At 34.9% G+C, this 19,098-nt stretch overlaps 1 protein-coding gene across 4 annotated transcripts in view; it reads right to left on the bottom strand.

The window, feature by feature from the left end:
- Positions 1–19,098, bottom strand: part of LOC120774710 (protein trapped in endoderm-1) — a 35,683-nt gene that overhangs the window by 1,203 nt on the left and 15,382 nt on the right. For 2 of the 4 annotated variants that reach the window (XM_040104448.1, XM_040104449.1), the window contains exons 3-6: positions 7,781–7,926; positions 6,471–6,571; positions 5,829–5,931; positions 437–891 (exon numbers count right to left, since the gene is read on the bottom strand). In XM_040104448.1, coding sequence (XP_039960382.1) covers positions 437–891; positions 5,829–5,931; positions 6,471–6,571; positions 7,781–7,926 — 805 coding nt within the window. Of the gene's footprint in view, positions 1–436; positions 892–5,828; positions 5,932–6,470; positions 6,572–7,780; positions 7,927–8,098; positions 8,173–17,091; positions 17,180–17,885; positions 18,087–19,098 lie in introns of those variants that run through there. The other 2 variants (XM_040104447.1, XM_040104450.1) reach the window with 2 other exon arrangements.

Below are 19,098 nucleotides of genomic sequence, written 5' to 3'. Positions count from 1 at the left end.
ATAATATTTGAAGGGCTCCTCAGCAATTGTAGAAACATTCATAGAAGTGATAATTATTGTGTGGTGTAGTAGTAACGTCATAAAGTTTTATTTGAGTCGTAAAAAAGTGTATCTTTAGTAAAATTATTGTAAAAATGATTAATTCTCGGTTTGCTTCATTGAAGACTTTTTTAAGAAGGGGCCTGTTCGAAACCCACTGATAAAAAATTTTACGTGCGCTATGTTGAACATGACAAGTCGCCGTATAAATAAAAATCCTAACACTCTGAAAGAATTTAACGCTAAAAGTTTCAACGGAAAAAAACATTTTTTGGAATATTTGAAAAGAAAAAATTGCAATGATTCGACGAAAATTAGGCCTTTTCATTTCATTCATATTTTTTTACGAAATATAATTCAGAATTTTTTTATTTAAAAAAACAGTGTATTCAATTACCTGTAACTCCTATTGCTTGCTGCGTATATAATCGGATTAATCACACTGGACGCCCAAGCCAATATTGATGCCATTATGTGAAACCAAGGATAATTTGTTTTTCTTTCGTCGTCCACTACATTTGCCAGCATTAATGGCAAAAAACAACCAAGAAAGCAGCCGAAAATAGAAACCATCATTACTGTTAATCTGTTATCTTCTTTGTGTTTTCTAGAGGTAAATACTGATTCATTCGATGTAACTTTATAATTGCGATGAGTTTCCATTTTTCTCTTTTGTCGCAAAACTGTTAGATAAATGCATGAATACGAAACTATTATAACAATGCATGGCAGAAGAAATCCAATCAAAAACAGAGTTTTTTTTATCGATTTTCCATCTTTTTTTAAAATAGTACATGAAAATGTAGCTTCATCGAGACCCATTTCTCCCCAAATTCCCAAAATAGGTGGTAGCTATAAGGAATATACAATTAATATACTGACATGATTGAATTTCTTTTATTTATGTTATTTACATAAAGGGTGCTTTCGAGCTACGTAATAGTTACAGCAGCTCTGTTGCATATTTTACACTTCAATGTTGCAGATAAAAAATGGATTTTTCTGATTTATGTGTAAATTTAAGAATGTTAGAATACTAGATTACGCTAATGGCCCCCATGTGGGATTCTTTTTTTGAGTTGAGAAGAAGAAGCATAGCACAGCATGTAAATTGTAAATAAAACGTACACTTTTGTTAATTCGTGAAATATATTTGACAACATAAAAGCCAATTAATAGGTCAAGTGAAAAGTCCCCAGACTACTACATATAGTAATATAGATTTGTTTGGCAAAATTGTTTTTTTTATTCAATATACATAGAAATTACTCCGTGCGCATGCTAAAATATAGACGCCATTACTCTGCCAACCGGCTGTTGCCTTTGCTTTGGAGCGCATTCATCATGTGCAGTCCACTCGGATGACTGCCGATTGGACTTCGTAGTGAAATGATGGAACCATGTTTCATCCATTGTCACATATCAACGCAAAAACTCGGATGTATTACGCTTGAACACTTTTACACGCTTCGAATAAACTCAATCTTCGTTATTTTTGGTCAAAAGTGGGCTTACGCGGCAACCACTTTACACAGAGCTTTCTCATACCCAAATATTCGCGAATTTTTTGATGCATACGTTCAGTTAATATTTTTTAGGGCTAATACAAAATTGTTTTGTGACTTTTTCGATGTTTTCGTCAGTAACAGCCTCTTTGGGCGTCTACTGCGTTCACGCATTTGCGGTGCTCATTTCACCACGTCTAAACTATCCATGATGGTTGATTACCCTTGGGCAGTGTAAGGAAGTTGGACATCAAACTGTTTCTCTCTTCAAAAAGCAATATTTTATTAACAGGCGAAATTCCTTTTTATCCATTTTGTCTCAATAACAAATATTAAATCTCTTTTGAGGCTTAGAGCTAACTAACAATCATATCGATTTAATTGTAGTAGCCCCATCTATGTGTCATGTGACCTGTTAAGTATATATGATATAATATGATTGCGATATATCCAGTAGTATTCAAATAAACAAGATTCTGATATTATCATTATTATGATAATGAAATTAATATCTCTAACAATTAACAATTTTTGGCAACGTTTATATCCGAAGGAAAACAGAAAAAAATTCCTTTTTAATGGTTTATTTGTATAAAAGTTATTGCAATTCTTCACTATACATATGTATATATATATATATAGAGATATTCCGAGTGACTCTGTCCATTCGTCCGCCCAAGAAAGCGATAGTTTAAGTACAAATTTACATATGTATATTGATAAACCTGGATATATGAATTTTTAGGCACTGAAGGGAGGTTGATAATGCAGATAGCTAGAGTCGGACCATGGCCAAATCGCTAAAATACCGTTAAGCGAAATTTTATAAGGGGCTATAACTAAGCTCTTAATGAAGGTACAAAACAGTTATTTGGTACAAGGTATTGGAATGGAAGGGGGAATTTTTGAGCTAAATATTTTTAAAAAGTAGGCGCCCTCCCTTCTCTTATAGGTTTAATGAGCATATTTCACAAATCACAAGGCTATTTCAACTAAACTATGTGCCGTACAAAAGGATCCGATGATAACCAGCACTTCCACATATAACTGTGATGTTGCACATTAACTAATAGAAGCATTTACATCCGAGATGGTAGAGAAATGCTTCAAAGGATTCTGTATTAAAATTGGACAAGTGGCGTGGCGTCACCCACCTTTAGCTTAAGCTCTACATCTCATGAAATAATAAACTAACTTAAGTAAATTCGGTTTATAATATTATTTTAACATTGGTATTTTATCTTTTTTAAGAGTGATAGGAACGAAACCTTGAGTAAACAGTGCTTCAGGTATGCCGTCCAAATATAGTCAAATTCGAGCCTTTTTCAAGTCCTCAGCCACAGAACATGTGGACCTCAGCGCCTAGAGCTGATTTTTTTTACCGAAAATATCCCGAAGACTCTGAGATAAATTATTGAAATTAAGAGAAAACTTGAAAGTAACTTGAAAACTTTCGATTGAAGCTCAAAGGTGAACTTGATCACTGACAGTGCCATTTGGAGGCAGAAGTAAAAGTCAAAAGACAACGCATGTTCTGCACACTTCCTGTGGCGAATGCGAGCTCTGAACGCTCTTATTCGACACTTCGCCGCATAAAACATTGCTGAGGACGAACAAGCTTCAAAATAGATTGATTGGACTGGCATTGCTGCACACGCATCATGACATTGAAGTCACTGTAGAAGAGTTGTTTTGTTTAAAGTTGGGAAGTAACACTACCATTGTCCAATTTTGATACCGGCTCCTACAAAGTCCTTTTGTGGCCAGGTATCGCACTTTTCGTTTTTAACTTAACCGTTATATGTGGAGTGAACTGCGTTATAATCCGGTTTCATACTGTCAATAAACAAACAAATTGTCCTGAGCAAGTTTCGATTGATTTAGCTTAATTAGTGTACAAGTTCTGTTCCAAAGTAAACAGGACTTTAAAAAAGAAAGAACAAATGGTTTTTTCGGCAAAATCAATTTATTTTATTCAAAATAGTATACTTCTGCTTCAATACAGCTTTTTGCACGATCCAAAAGCATGTGGAACGAGTGTTTTAGCTCGTTGGAAGGCCTTTTGAATGGACTTTACGGCTGCATAACGCATAAGAAGTCGCACGGTGCCATATCAGGTGAATACGGGGAGTAGTTAATGATTGAAATGTGATTTTTGGTCAAATAATCGGTCACAAGCGTCGATCGATGAGACGACTCTGAGTAATTTTGGGTCATCAGTAAATTTGTGCGGAACAAACCGTGCACACACCTTTCGTAAACCCAAATGTTCGATCAAAAGGCGATAGATCGATGTTTTAGAGATGTTAAATTCCATTTCCATGAATTTCAATGATGATTTTTGATGAATTCACGCACAGTTTCGATGGAATTTCCGGTGATCACGGATTTTGATTGGCCCACATGTTGATCGTCATTTACATATGTCCTCACGACCACTTTGAAAAAGTTGAAACCATTCGTGCAAATCAAATTACAACTTTTGATAAAAAAAATGGGCCGGTTTTAGTATACCATCCCACGATTACAGGATTAAAAGTGGTATGGTTGGATAGAGCTGATGCACCAGATTAAAAATATATATATATAGTTTTCGAGATATTGACATTTAAAGTTGAAAATTTCACAAATTTTATTTTGCAATTTCTCAAATTATAGTAACTTTTTCTTTCGTATGTTTTATGGACTTTTTATACACTTACACTTCACTATATTGTTTCTAAAATTAGCATTTTATTTTTTATAAAAATTTCACTACATGCACAATAACATAAGTTTTCCGTTTTGTCAAATAATAAGTATTGCCATATCTACACATTTATCAAACGAATAAAAATTAATAAAAAATAGGATTATACGCTAAATACCCCTTTTCTTGATATATCATGATTTCTGTTCGGCCAGGGTTACTTTTTTGAAGTGCGGCCGAAGGCCGCCAAAGCCAAGAAAAGTTTTACTCGAAAAAAACTTGAAACACCCCGGTGTTGGATCCGCCAGGGTTATTTTTTTTTAATGCAAAAAGGTGTTTTACTCGAAAAAAAAAACTTGGCTCAACCCCGGTGTAGGATCGGCCAAGGTTGTTTTTTTTGAGGCGCCTCCGAAGGCTGCCAATACACAAAGGAAATCTAAAAGTTATGTTAAATAGGGTATATCACCCTATTTAAACCATTTTTTCTGAAACGGATATTGTTGCAACTAAACAAGGTACCGTTTTTTCCCCCCCGTTTGTAAATATTTTCATATTCATTTCATTTCAATTACGCGTTATTTAAAAATTCAAGTATATTAAAAAAATGAGTGCAAATTTATCAGGTTAGTTAATATAAGTTTTAAATTGATAAAAATATTACTTAAGGCATTTAAATAGATTGTATCGAACCGTCAACCCGCCCAGGTGTGGTAAAGCGAACAAAGGTCCTTAAAGCGTCGGAAATAAAATGAATGTAGAATATTGCAAAAATAATCCAAACATTCGGTAGTAGGGAAAAATGAAAAAAAAGGAAGCAGAAGAGGAAAGATTAATCCTAAAAACAAAAATGTACACATAAAGTGCCAATGACGGTAACATAAAATAACAGAAGCATAGTTGGAGTCTTCTGATGCCGGAAAGGGGCTTGTCGCAACCCAACTGCGTTGGCAAGGTCAAGCGATACGTGGTTTGATAACGTTAAAATACCACATTCTCAGGTGTTTTATTTAATATATGCATATGCATCCTACTGGTCACATGCGGAGGTGAGAAAGAACAGTTTTATGAGGGAACCAGTTTTATCTAGCGCTACTATATGTGACTGGTATAATTACTGGCGCGAAGCCGTAATATTATACCAGGTTGATCATTAGGTAACGGTAGGTAAAATTGGCGGTCCTGGTAAAACTGTTCAAATAGATGAGAGAAAATTTGGAAAGAAGAAATATAACAAAGGTAATAATAAATGCATTATTTTTTTTTACGTAATATATCTTTTCTTATTTTAGGGCGGAGAGTCGAAGGCCACTCATCGTAAAATTCGCCTAATGCACTTTATTTACTTCAGAAAGACAAGCGTATACTAAACACAAATGATTATTTTGATGTGACATTTGGCGTAGATGTTACTAACAGTCGTACCAATCAAGGAAAAAAATATTTCGAGTAATGGGTTTTCGCACGAAACTAAAATTAAAAAGTCTTACTATTTTTGCCCACAGTATTACACGGGCATATGAAACTAAAACAGCCAAATAAATGAGACCATATAAATAAAGTCTTATTACAAAAATAAGAAATGTTTTATGACTTACGAGCAATAGAAATGAAGTTGACCAGATAAAAAAAAGTTGGAGCAGTATATATTTGCGTTTATATATTTGCACGTATATAGAATGGAAGGCGATCAGTATGTATCTGCAAAGTAATAAAACATACAAAATGTATACCAATTAGAACAAAATAATCCAGGTGACTAAACTAACTTTTATAATATATTAACAGATATGAGGAAATGGGGAAAAAATCAAGTTTAATAATTAGTTTTCAATTTATATTTTTTCCTCGCAAAATAATCGTTATATTTTCGCTTCCAAAATAAGATTTATTAGAAAACTTTTATTTATTCCACACAAAATAATAGTTAATAACAATAAGAATTGAAGAATTTTTGCCCATTTCGTCATAATTATATATAATTATATACTTTTATAACTTATTTTCTGTCCCTCTATTCTAAAAATACATATATTTAAAATTATTCTCAAATATTTTTTACAAAGAAAGTAAACGTAAGAGAAATATGGCAGAATGGTCAGTATCTTTCAAGTAAATAGCGATAATCTGAATTTTTGTGATTTCATTGCCATGAATAAAGTTGGAAATATTTGTTTTATATAATATGAAATTTTGAATGTTCCAATTAAATTAAGTTATTTATTGAGTCATAACACTACCTATTTAATGTTATTCCCACCATGCTTAAAAGAGATACGGCCACATTTCCATAAAATATGACTGGAAATATTTTGCAAAGGGGTTCTCCGAAATTCCATTTCTAAAATAAAAAAGTAAAAATGAGAAATAAATACAACTTAAAAACAAGTAAAGAAGGGCTAAGTTCGGGTGTCACCGAACATTTTATACTCTCGCATGATAAAGTGATAATCGAGATTTCATTATACGTCATTTACATATTTTTCAAATACCGTATTTGTGTAAAGTTTTATTCAGCTATCATCATTGGTTCCTAATGTATATATTATACAGAGAAGGCATCAGATGGAATTCAAAATAGCTTTATATTGGAAGAAGGCGTGGTTGTGAACCGATTTCACCCATATTTCGTACATGTCATCAGGGTGCTAAGAAAATATTATATACCGAATTTCATTGAAATCGGTCTAGTAGTTCCTGAGATATGGTTTTTGGTCCATAAGTGGGCGAGGCCAAGCCCATTTTCAATTTTTAAAAAAAGCCTGGGTGCAGCTTCCTTCTGTTACTTCTTCCGTAAAATTTGGTGTTTCTGACGTTTTTTGTTAGTCGGTTAACGCACTTTTAGTGATTTTCAACATAACCTTTGTATGGGAGGTGGGCGTGGTTATTATCCGATTTCTTCCATTTTTAAACTGTATATGGAAATGCCTGAAGAAAACGACTCTGTAGAGTTTGGTTGACATAGCAATAGAGATATGTATAAAAGACTTAGTATGGGGCGGGGCCACGCCCACTTTTCCAAAAAAATTACGTCCACGTATGCCCCTCTCTAATGCGATCCTTTGTGCCAAATTTCACTTTAATATCTTTATTTATGGCTTAGTTATGACACTTTATAGGTTTTCGGTTTCCGCCATTTTGTGGGCGTGGCAGTGGGCCCATCTTCGAACTTAACCTTCTTATGGAGCCAAGGAATACGTGTACCAAGTTTCATCATGATATCTCAATTTTTACTCAAGTTACAGCTTGCACGGACGGACGGACGGACGGACAGACAGACATCCGGATTTCAACTCTACTCGTCACCCTGATCACTTTGGTGTATATAACCCTATATCTGACTCTTTTAGTTTTAGGACTTACAAACAACCGTTATGTGAACAAAACTATAATACTCTCCTTAGCAACTTTGTTGCGAGAGTATAATTAAGGAAATTATACACTGCCAAGCACTGTATACGTACATAAGTATCCAATAATCAAAACTCACAGCATCTTAGAAATTTTAACGAAAACCAGTTGCGTTACTAGTAAAATTGATGTTACTTACTTCTTCATAAAACCTCACAGCAGTCAATGGCAGGCTGAATAAGCAAAATAATAGGTCAGACACACTGAGCGACAAAATAAATGCCGTGGTGGCATGTACTCTTATCTTGGGACATTTCAATAATGCAATGATGGTAATTAAGTTGCCTGCAAAACAAGAAGACGTGAGTAATATAATGTTATATTATATGGACATATGTACGCATATATGTATGTGTAAATACATATAGTATATTACTACGCTAGCCACGGCTAATTACTTTCCCAATAATTTTAACAAAATTACATATTTTTTATTCAAGTGTTAACACAAACGTACATTTATGGAATATTTCTTTCTTAAACAATTTAGAGCTTCCCAAACAAGCAGAACTTGCCATCTGATTTCTCGATCTATTGAATAAATGCGAATGAGAAAATATCAAAAGAAAAAGTCAATTAAAAGGCAAAGATAAGTCGACATAATTTCGTGTTATTTTATAAACTTGTTTTCATCAAATTTTTATTTTACTTTTTCTAGCATAACAATCAGCGTTGATGCATTGGATATCTATTTGATTCAGTTATCAATCTCTAATTAATTGATTAAATTTTATTAACTTATGTATTTTATTTCCACGCACACAAACGAGGAAATTGTAATGTATGGCACAGTTTCGTTGTAATACGCAGTCAACCGTTTAAGCGCCAGAAATTTAAATGATTGACGGAATTCCAACAGATACCAGAATGCACTCATTAATAGGGTAAATTCGTATTTTCATTTATTGCGGATTATTTACTCAAAGGTTGTGCAGTTTACATTTTTATTGTTATTTAGAAGAAATGAATTCTTTGCTGGGCCACAAACGGAAACCCATACCCCAAACAAATTACACCAGTGTTACAAACTGGTGAAAAGTTTTGGAGGTTAGCTGGCAGGGCATATTTGGTACGTCTAGATATGCTTTTATGCATACATAAATATATTTATTTTTAATTTAATCTACAGCATAAAATACTTTTCATACAAAATAAATTTAATTAAAAATTACAAAATTTGGTGCATATAAATTAAGAGATCAAGTTTAAACCTAAATAGTGCAAAATTAAGAAATTTGAAAGATACAGTGAACTCTAAATGCAGGTAGGCGTTACCCGTAAATATAGTTTTTAAGTTTTTCCTATGAAAATTTCGAGTATTTCGTAAATGTTTGATGATAATCTTAATTAGTTAACATTCGGTGTTCCAGACTTTCCGATGCGTCCCTGTTATTTGAAAATGTTTTCAAATTATTGAAATAAATCAAAAGGTCTGGAAAAGAACATATGCGGAAGGTGGAGTAATCGTATATAGGCGTATAAAGTAACTCAAACATTCAATTATTGCGATTTCGTAGATAGAAGATTCAATTGCAAACGTTTGCAAATAAAGAAAATATTTGACATATACATACATACTTTTCAAACACACAAAGTAGTGGTCTTATAACAAATAATTGCTCAGTTGCCTTTGATTGATAGCGTCTTGTATATTTTAGCATATCGCACTTGTTACGTTAAAGTGTAACAACTCAAAATTTCCAAATTTTAGTTTTTTGCAAGAAAATAATGTGCAGTGGTCATCTCTACCCACTGTAAAAATCTATCAGTGATTTGTCTAGTTTTTCGTTAAAAAACCGTTATGACTCTCTCTTTGTTTTCATGACTTCTTTCGATTCAACAGTTTTTCGTCTTTACTGAAAATGTTCAAATTTTGAGTTGTTACACTTTAACGTAACAAGTGCGATATGTATTCTAGCATTAGTAGCCTTATATAATACTAATAATAGTAACTCAAAAGTATTTATATTCTTTCAAAATTACAAAGATGTTAAAAACTGAATGCGATGTTTTAAATTTTGTTTTTGAATCATCCATTAAGTAGTATGCGTACGAGGGCTGCTATATATATATATTGGCCTAGGGCAACACTAAGTGTTGCCAGGTGCAATCTGACATTTCCATTGGAAAGTTTGACATTTTTTAGCATAACATCACTCAGAACGTTTTGTCATTTAATCGTGAATTGTTTTATTTACATACAGGGAATTAAAAAATTCATCTCGGCCAAAAAATGGAATTAACTCGTGAACATTTTCGTGCGATCATTTTTCACAACTTTCGACGTGGATTATCACGACAAGAGTGCATCGATGAACTAAAATATTTGTATGGCTATGAAGCACCATCCTATAGCACTGTGAAAACTGGTACAACGAATTCAATCGTGGCCGACGCTCGCTCAAAGACGGATTCCGTGAAGATCGTCCAAAAACAGCCATTGTGCCAGAAAACATCGATGCCGTACGTGAACTGATAATGCAAGACCGTCATGTAACATACCTTCAGATAGAGGCATGCCTATGCATTTCTCCCACCAGCATACATTCGATATTGCATGAACACCTGGCCGTAAAAAAGGTTTGTTCTCGTTGGATCCCGCACATTTTGACAATCGCTCAAAAAAAGGCTCGTGTGGATTGGTGTAAAGAAATGCTGAAAAAATACGATCGCGGTGCTTCAAAAGACGTTTATAAGATCGTCACAGTTGACGAATCATGGATCTATACGTATGAGCCCGAAACAAAAAAAAAACATTTTCGTTGATAAATATGCCTATTTACATTATTAGGCCAGAAATATATATAGCAACCTACGTATCAAGATACTTGTCGATATGTTGTGGTGTAATTTGTAATGGCTCCCAATTACGGGTTTTTGTGCCTTTATTTACTGTTCTCTCCGTTCGCAACTGTGTAAAAAAGATTCTCTCTTTATGTATTTAGACGTCGTATTTCTAATAACTAATAAGTTTCCATTTCATTCATATTGAGCAACTTGCCTTAAGGGGGTATTCTTGTCTAGGATTTTGAAAAAATCGATTTTTTTTGCATATCTTGATTTTTCAAAATTCGACTTATTTTCGGAGATACAGCCAATTTTGTGACGTGGCGTCCGTGTTCACTAGAATTGCCTCCTAACCTTTAAACGCGTTTTTCTCAAAACAGACTTTTTGGGAACGATACCCACGATTTCTCAGAGTCTTCTTTATATATATTCTTTATTAGCTTGTCTATGGTTGGAACTAGCCCCATCCTCAAATTTTTATTTTTATTATTTTTAAAAAATTCGAAGTAAAGCAGAAAAAGTGATCCAAAAAAACTTTTTTTGAGGCCATTTTGTGAAAAAAATTTTTTCCCACTTTTCCGTAGTTCCGGCCATTGCGACATTATTCTAGATTAATAATCTTTTTTTTTTGGTTTCAGATAACTAGGAGGGTTGAAATCATGGGTATGGTCACGTGGAAATTTTTTGAGACCCCCGCTTCGTCAGCTCATAATTTTTGAAATTTTTTACTTTTTTTAGTTTTTAATTTTTTTCTGTATTCTTCTAAAATTAACAAATAACTAATAAAAAAATGGATAGTAAAAATATTAATTGCCTTTTTTTTACGACACTTTAAAAATTACCTGAAATTCATGCTTCTAGACCCGAATACCCCCTTAATACGATACATCTAGAAATAAATTAGATGAATATCATTTTAAAGATCCTCTATCACGTTTCCGATGCTGTATATATGGTTAAAATAGCCCACCCGCGCACGTTCTGTGCTAGTTATCTAAAATCTCAAATTTAATTTGGTGTTTTGTGTTACATTCTCCCAAAAATTAAAACAACAATAAATATTTTAAAATTATCATTAAATAGTTAAAAACCTTGATAAATGCATAATTTTACACAGGAAACCCAACAAATTCTAAAAACTGCATTGAAATTGTTTCGAATTATGGGATAAGGACTTTTATGTAAAAATGTATGTTGTACAACTTGTAAATGAATTGTGAATGACCATAAACAATAAAGGCAATTATTTTTTTATAAATCTGTATCTCTCGTTGCATAGATATAGTTAGGTTACGTTATATTCTGTTAAGATTTCGTACTTAAAATTTATTTTTTTTTATACGCCATATACATATTATAGTTTTTCTTCTAGTTCGACCGTCATGTAATTACTTTTTCGATTGGCCATTGCACAAAAACCCGTTTGGAACCATTTAAACAAGGCTCGGTACAAGCACAGGTTCGCTTTATGGGTGTCGCACTAGTTAATAAAAAAACACGTAAGCAACCGAACATTTTATACTCTTGCAACTGAGCCAGAGGATCGAAATCCAAACAATTTTATATATACATATCTATGTATATATACATAAATCCTATACTGACAGACACATAGGGTTTGTTAGAAAAACGAAAATCATTATATGTATGTATGTATTATATGGAATTTGAGGTAGTATCGACCCGATTTTATTAATTTTTCCAATGCCACATATTATTAACGAGTAACATACTAAAAAGCCAATCATATAGGACAAAGTAACATATCTATGTATATATACATAAATCCTATACTGACAGACACATAGGGTTTGTTAGAAAAACGAAAATCATTATATGTATGTATGTATTATATGGAATTTGAGGTAGTATCGACCCGATTTTATTAATTTTTCCAATGCCACATATTATTAACGAGTAACATACTAAAAAGCCAATCATATAGGACAAAGTAAGCCGGATGTTCGAAAATTATGATATTTGTTATATAGGAGATGGGTCAAGTTTCCCGCTCAAAATTATCTATTTAAGACACAAAGACACACTGTTATGCGTAAAACATTTCTCTCTGCGTAAAACTTTGCTCTCTCATTTTCATTGAGATAACTCACATATTTGTCGATATATGATTATATATTAAGTGTATAGGGGCTAAGATAAGTATTGCCCCGATTCCATCCATTTTTGACATACAGACATACCATTGTCAGAGACAGATTATCCTTGATTTTTAATTATATATCTCACACCTTGATCAATATTTTTGATCAAAAGTCAACTATAGGTACTGGGGTCGAACTAATCGGTATCTAGGGTCTTGACCCATTTTATTTGGATTTGAAAAATTTTTGGTCCTAAGATGGCATGGATAAGAAAGTGGAATTTGAAATTGTGTTATGTGGGAAGTAGGCGTGGTTCTACTCGGATTTCGCCCGTTTTCGCCCTGTGACATTGTAATATGAAAATAATACCACATACCAAATCGGTTAGACGGGTCCCAACAAACACAAGGAAGGTTCGACGTCGAGAAGCTGCAATCACAACAGACAGCCGAACGATTTTCTACTCGGCTTGCACTCCTGCTCTCTGAGAGCACTAGTCAACAACTCGGTATAAGGGAACTGTGGGACGGCATTTCAAATTCCTTACTTACAGCTGCAACCGAAACCATTGGTTTTCGGAAAGAGCAAAAGAACAGCTGGTACGACGAGGAGTGCCGTGTCGCAACGGAGAGAAAACAGGCTGCCTACCTCGCAACGTTACGATCGACCACTACACGTGTGGGATGGGATAGATACCGAGAGTTGAAGAGGGAAGCGAGGCGCATTTGCAGACAGAAGAAGAAAGAGGCCGAAATGCGTAGTACGAAGAGCTTGATAAGCTGGCCGACAGGGGTAATGCTCGAAAATTCTACGAAAAAATGCGGCGGCTTACAAAAGGTTTCAAGACCGGAGCATACTCTTGTAGAACCCCCAAAGGTGATCTAGTTACTGATGCCCAGAGCATAGTTAAATTATGGAGGGAACACTTCTCCAGCCTGCTGAATGGCAGTGAACGCACAACACCAGGAGAAGGAGAACCCGATTCCCCAATCGATGACGATGGAGCAGACGTTCCATTACCCGACCATGAAGAAGTTCGAATAGCAATTGCCCGCCTCAAGAACAACAAAGCGGCAGGGGCCGACGGACTACCGGCCGAGCTATTCAAACACGGCGGCGAAGAACTAATAGGGAACATGCATCAGCTTCTTTGTAAAATATGGTCGGACGAGAGCATGCCCAACGATTGGAATTTAAGTGTGCTATGCCCAATCCATAAAAAAGGAGACCCCACAATCTGCGCCAACTACCGTGGGATTAGCCTCCTCAACATCGCATATAAGGTTCTATCGAGCGTATTGTGTGAAAGATTAAAGCCCACCGTCAACAAACTGATTGGACCTTATCAGTGTGGCTTCAGACCTGGAAAATCAACAACCGACCAGATATTCACCATGCGCCAAATCTTGGAAAAGACCCGTGAAAGGAGAATCGACACACACCACCTCTTCGTCGATTTCAAAGCTGCTTTCGACAGCACGAAAAGAAGCTGCCTTTATGCCGCGATGTCTGAATTTGGTATCCCCGCAAAACTAATACGGCTGTGTAAACTGACGTTGAACAACACGAAAAGCTCCGTCAGGATCGGGAAGGACCTCTCCGAGCCGTTCGATACCAAACGAGGTTTCAGACAAGGCGACTCCCTATCGTGCGACTTCTTCAACCTGCTCCTGGAGAAAATAGTTCGAGCTGCAGAACTAAACAGAGAAGGTACCATCTTCTATAAGAGTGTACAGCTGCTGGCGTATGCCGACGATATTGATATCATCGGCCTCAACACCCGCGCCGTTAGTTCTGCTTTCTCTAGGCTGGACAAGGAAGCACAGAAAATGGGTCTGGTAGTGAACGAGGGCAAAACGAAATATCTCCTGTCATCAAACAAACAGTCGTCGCACTCGCGACTTGGCTCTCACGTCACTGTTGACAGTCATAACTTTGAAGTTATAGATAATTTCGTCTATTTTGGAACCAGCGTAAACACCACTAACAATCCAACGCAGAATAACCCTTGCCAACAGGTGTTACTTCCGACTGAGTAGGCAATTGAGAAGCAAAGTCCTCTCTCGACGAACAAAACTAAACTCTATAAGTCGCTCATAATTCCCGTCCTGCTATATGGTGCAGAGGCTTGGGCGATGACAGCAACCGATGAGTCGACGTTACGAGTTTTCGAGAGAAAAATTCTGCGAAAGATTTATGGTCCTTTGCGCATTGGCCACGGCGAATATCGCATCCGATGGAACGATGAGCTGTACGAGATATATGACGACATTGACATAGTTCAGCGAATTAAAAGACAGCGGCTACGCTGGCTAGGTCATGTTGTCCGGATGGATGAAAACACTTCAGCTCTGAAAGTATTCGACGCAGTACCCGCCGGGGGAAGCAGAGGAAGAGGAAGACCTCCACTCCGTTGGAAGGACCAAGTGGAGAAGGACCTGGCTTCGCTTGGAATATCCAATTGGCGCCACGCAGCGAAAAGAAGAAACGACTGGCGCGCTGTTGTTAACTCGGCTATAATCGCGTAAGCGGTGTCTACGCCAATTAAGAAGAAGAAGAACTCTCGAGACCTATTAGCACTCTTACCGCATTTTTCCGCCTGTGCCAGGACGAAGATTTTGCTCGTACGATGTTCTGGTGATGGTATGTAGAAAAACGTGGAATGCGTCACGAAAATAATGGAAACATCGCGTGCAGGGCGCACTTGTCGACGGTTGGTCAGGTGTGAAAACCTCAGATGCGCTTGGTAGAATTATGCCGTACATGTGTACGGTTACTGCTGACTAAAATCCGAGGTCTACAAATTTTCAAGCGTTCCAAGTCGTAGATGTGCAGGAAAAGAAAAATTTCTGAGAAGTATGTGAGGCGATGGGGTTGCTGGAATACGACGGTCATTGAAACAAACCAATGGGAGAGCTCTTTGTGACTATGATAAACACCTGCGGACTATCCAAACACCGGCAATTATGGAACAAGTTTAAAAAATCTTTGACAAAAGACATTGCTCGCTGAAACCAAGGGACCTAGTCAAAGATGACATAATTTTTAACGAAGCGTTGAAAGTTATTTTGCATAAAATGTTTGCGATATGTGCGCGATTTCAGTATGCCTGCCCTACAAAGAAGGGTCTTTTTTCTTGGATGCAACGAGGGACACCGGCAAAACTTTCTGAACTTGATCTCTGGTTGCCGCGTCCTCCGTAATAGCCGCAATCTTGCTTAGTGATGACAGAACCGTAAACTCAGTATTCAAGCTCTCGCTGAACCTTGCCAGTGAAGAAACGCCCAGTTGCAACATCATCAAAAGTGGTGGTAGCGGTGCTCTATTGCAGTGGTGCAAACTGATCGTGTGTGATGAATACACAATGTCGTAAGCGAGCGATTGAAGCACTAGATCGCAGCTTGCAAAATATTAAATGTAATCCAATCTTGATGAGTAGAGTAGTCGTCTGGTGACTGGTGGTTGATTTCCGGCAGACGATGCCGATTATCAAGCGAGGTTTCACAGTAGAAGAGATAAACGCAAGTCTCAAGCCTTCGCCGTTGTAAGCTAAGGTAGGGCGGTTACTGAATTCTAGCATAAGAGTCCAGCTCTTCAATGATTAGGAGTCTGAACTCTTCGCACAACCGCTTCTCGAGGTCGGCGAAGGTCGCATGCCAACGAATACTAACGGCTAAATTAGCCTATTTTGCTATTTTGTTTGCTCGGAAGATAACGTTATTAATGAAGTATGCTCGAGTTTACAAAAAAACCTGGCTAACGAGGGGTGGATGTAGAGATAGAAAAGATTAATAAAGGAGTAGTTGAGCAAGTTCTAGGTCAGTTGCGGACAACTCAACAGTTACGGTGATGGCAATTGACGACGCTGCTATGTATTCATCTCTCAACTCTCAAATTCTCATTTTTGTAAATTGATCTTTCCGATACACAAATTTAAATTGTTTTTCTAAAAATGTTAATGTCATTATTTTTAGAGTTAATACACAACATTTTCCGTAATAAACCGCGGCTAACCCTGCGGGGCAAATTGAAATCGCATGACAAAATAAGATGTTTTCTCTTAAACCATTTAGAGAAATCCCAATCATCCATATGAGCCGTACAATATTTTAGTAATAACACGTTTCAAGATGACGTTTTAATAATTATATTATTGGACTGAATATAATCTAAGATCATACGTTTTATTATAATATATATATTGTTATTATCAGCGCTTCATTACACTCGACAATTTGTATATAGTACTGTATCACATTTATGCGTATTTGTGCTGCTGCCTTTTTGAACAGTAAACAAAATGGCTCCAACAAACTGATTAAATTTTTTCAAATTCACAATGTTGCTTATAAAAAATCCGTTGTTTATATACCCTTGCCGTATACATATACATATGTATATTCGCACATAAATATGTTTTGATTTACTTTTGTGCTCTGGCACTATTGGTTTTAAATATTTGTAAACATTTATGGGTTACTTTTTAACAAATGTTCCGTTAATTTTAAATATACAGTTGTTAGTTAAATATTTATATGCACTTATTGGCTACTTTCCTTACCAAATGTTCCGATGATTGCAAATATACTTGCGCAAATTGCAGCGAATAAGGTGGCAGCATGCGGATATATAATATTTTCTCCCATCCTGAAAAATTTAAGCAAACAAAAATTTCATAAACCTTATTTGAAATGTATAATTATTTTGAATACTAATTAAATACATCAATTAACTTGAATATATAAATTCAGCAATGTTGCCTGAACTCAAATACATAAATTCCCAAATATGCATAAACTCGGTAACAGGATTTTCTTATTCACCTAATTTCCAGGGAAATTAGTTTTCAATAAAAAGAATATCAAGCTTAATGTCAGTTCTATAATAAATTTATGACTACCAAGCAGCAAATAAAATAAATTAAAGTATGCTGCAGAATATTTTTTTTATCATATTCATGGTTTGATTTCACACATTTTCGGTAGTAAACTGCAATACGAATATGAGGTTTATCAGGCCCACTAAAAAAACATTATAGTAAATTAAAATTTATGACGTAGAATGTTATATTCTTTCCATTATACATAGATGTGGCAATGAGCTGAATTTGTCCTCTGCAATTTTTAAACAAGTTATGGCTTGGACGGTCGGACAGGATGTACAGAGATTCGGAAATAAATTCTTTCGGCATTTTGACCATTTTAATATATGTAACCACCTTGTATCTTGTTTAGTTTTAGTTGTTACAAACAAAACTATTATACTACGTTCAAAATGTTGCATAGTTAATATTTTAATATGCATTAATGTACATACATGCATATGAAATATTGTTATATATTACATTTATCTTACCTTAAATGCTCTCGCAGGTTAAAATTTCGAAATATGTGACATTATCGATATCATATTTTATCTTTTTTTATTGTAAAATTTTAACAACATTCAGAAAATTATTATTCAATGTTTTCATCTGTCAACAACTTATCACCTTAAATATGAACAATCTTATGCAAAATGTGTCTGAGTTATATTAAATATTTCATTTCAACAACAGCAGCAAATGTATTCGAGTATTGTTATACTAATAATAAATTATATATAACGGATGCAATAACACTTAACCATAACACAAAAGTCAGTATGCATACAGGGGTGTACCTATAAAAAGTATTTTTTAGAGCAAAAGTTGTACATATAAAAAACCAACTTTCATTAAAAAGACTGGAAAAGTTATTTATTCCAAATTCAGTATTTCTAGATGAATGCGAAAAAATTTAAAAAGTATAGTATAGTAGATTTATTTTGTTATTTTTAAATTCTTTTCATTAAAAATTCTAAACATCAAAGCTGCTCTAATCTAAAGCAATATTTTCTGTATATTTCAGAACAGGCACAATTTTTTTAAAGCGTAAGAACGTATTATATGTAGTACTAGAAATTTGGAAAAATCCAAATAAAATGTTTCTATTCTTACACTAATGTTGACTCAGCTAATTTATATAATTTGTAGTAAAGGGCCACAATATGAGTTTTCTAACTTATTTTTAAACAAAAAATGCATTTTGATCGATTTTAACGCATTTTATCCCTTCAAATTATTTTTTTTACCCGTCAATGTAAGCGCGTTCTTTAAGCGGATATTTAATTAAAAATTAAATTTGTTCGTAAGCACACAAAACATGCATACATACATACATATGTAGGAACAAAACATAGTAGATTATATAATTGAGAATAGGGTGAAACATTGCATATTACACAACTGGATTAAAAAGAATGAAGCGAGAGCTTTGTTTGTATTTTGTGAGGCTGTTTAAACTACATAACAGAAATCAAAATTCGTTGTTAAAGCATTACAATTAATTAAATATAAATAGAAAATTTAAATTGACGGGTAAAGAAATAATCTGAAGCGATAAAATACGTTAAAATTGATCAACGTGGTTACGAGAGCTAATTGCTAAGGCAATTTTAAACCACCATCAAAACTATGAGCTACTCTTTAGGATAACATAAAGATCTGTGGCGAAGAAAAATAAAAGATGTTTTATGCTTAGCATTTACA

The sequence above is a fragment of the Bactrocera tryoni genome, chromosome 4 (genome assembly GCF_016617805.1).
Source record: "Bactrocera tryoni isolate S06 chromosome 4, CSIRO_BtryS06_freeze2, whole genome shotgun sequence".
Classification (NCBI taxonomy): Eukaryota; Metazoa; Arthropoda; class Insecta; order Diptera; family Tephritidae; genus Bactrocera; species Bactrocera tryoni.
The sequence above is the reverse complement of the archived record's forward strand: the minus strand, read 5'-3'. Positions and strand labels throughout refer to the sequence as shown.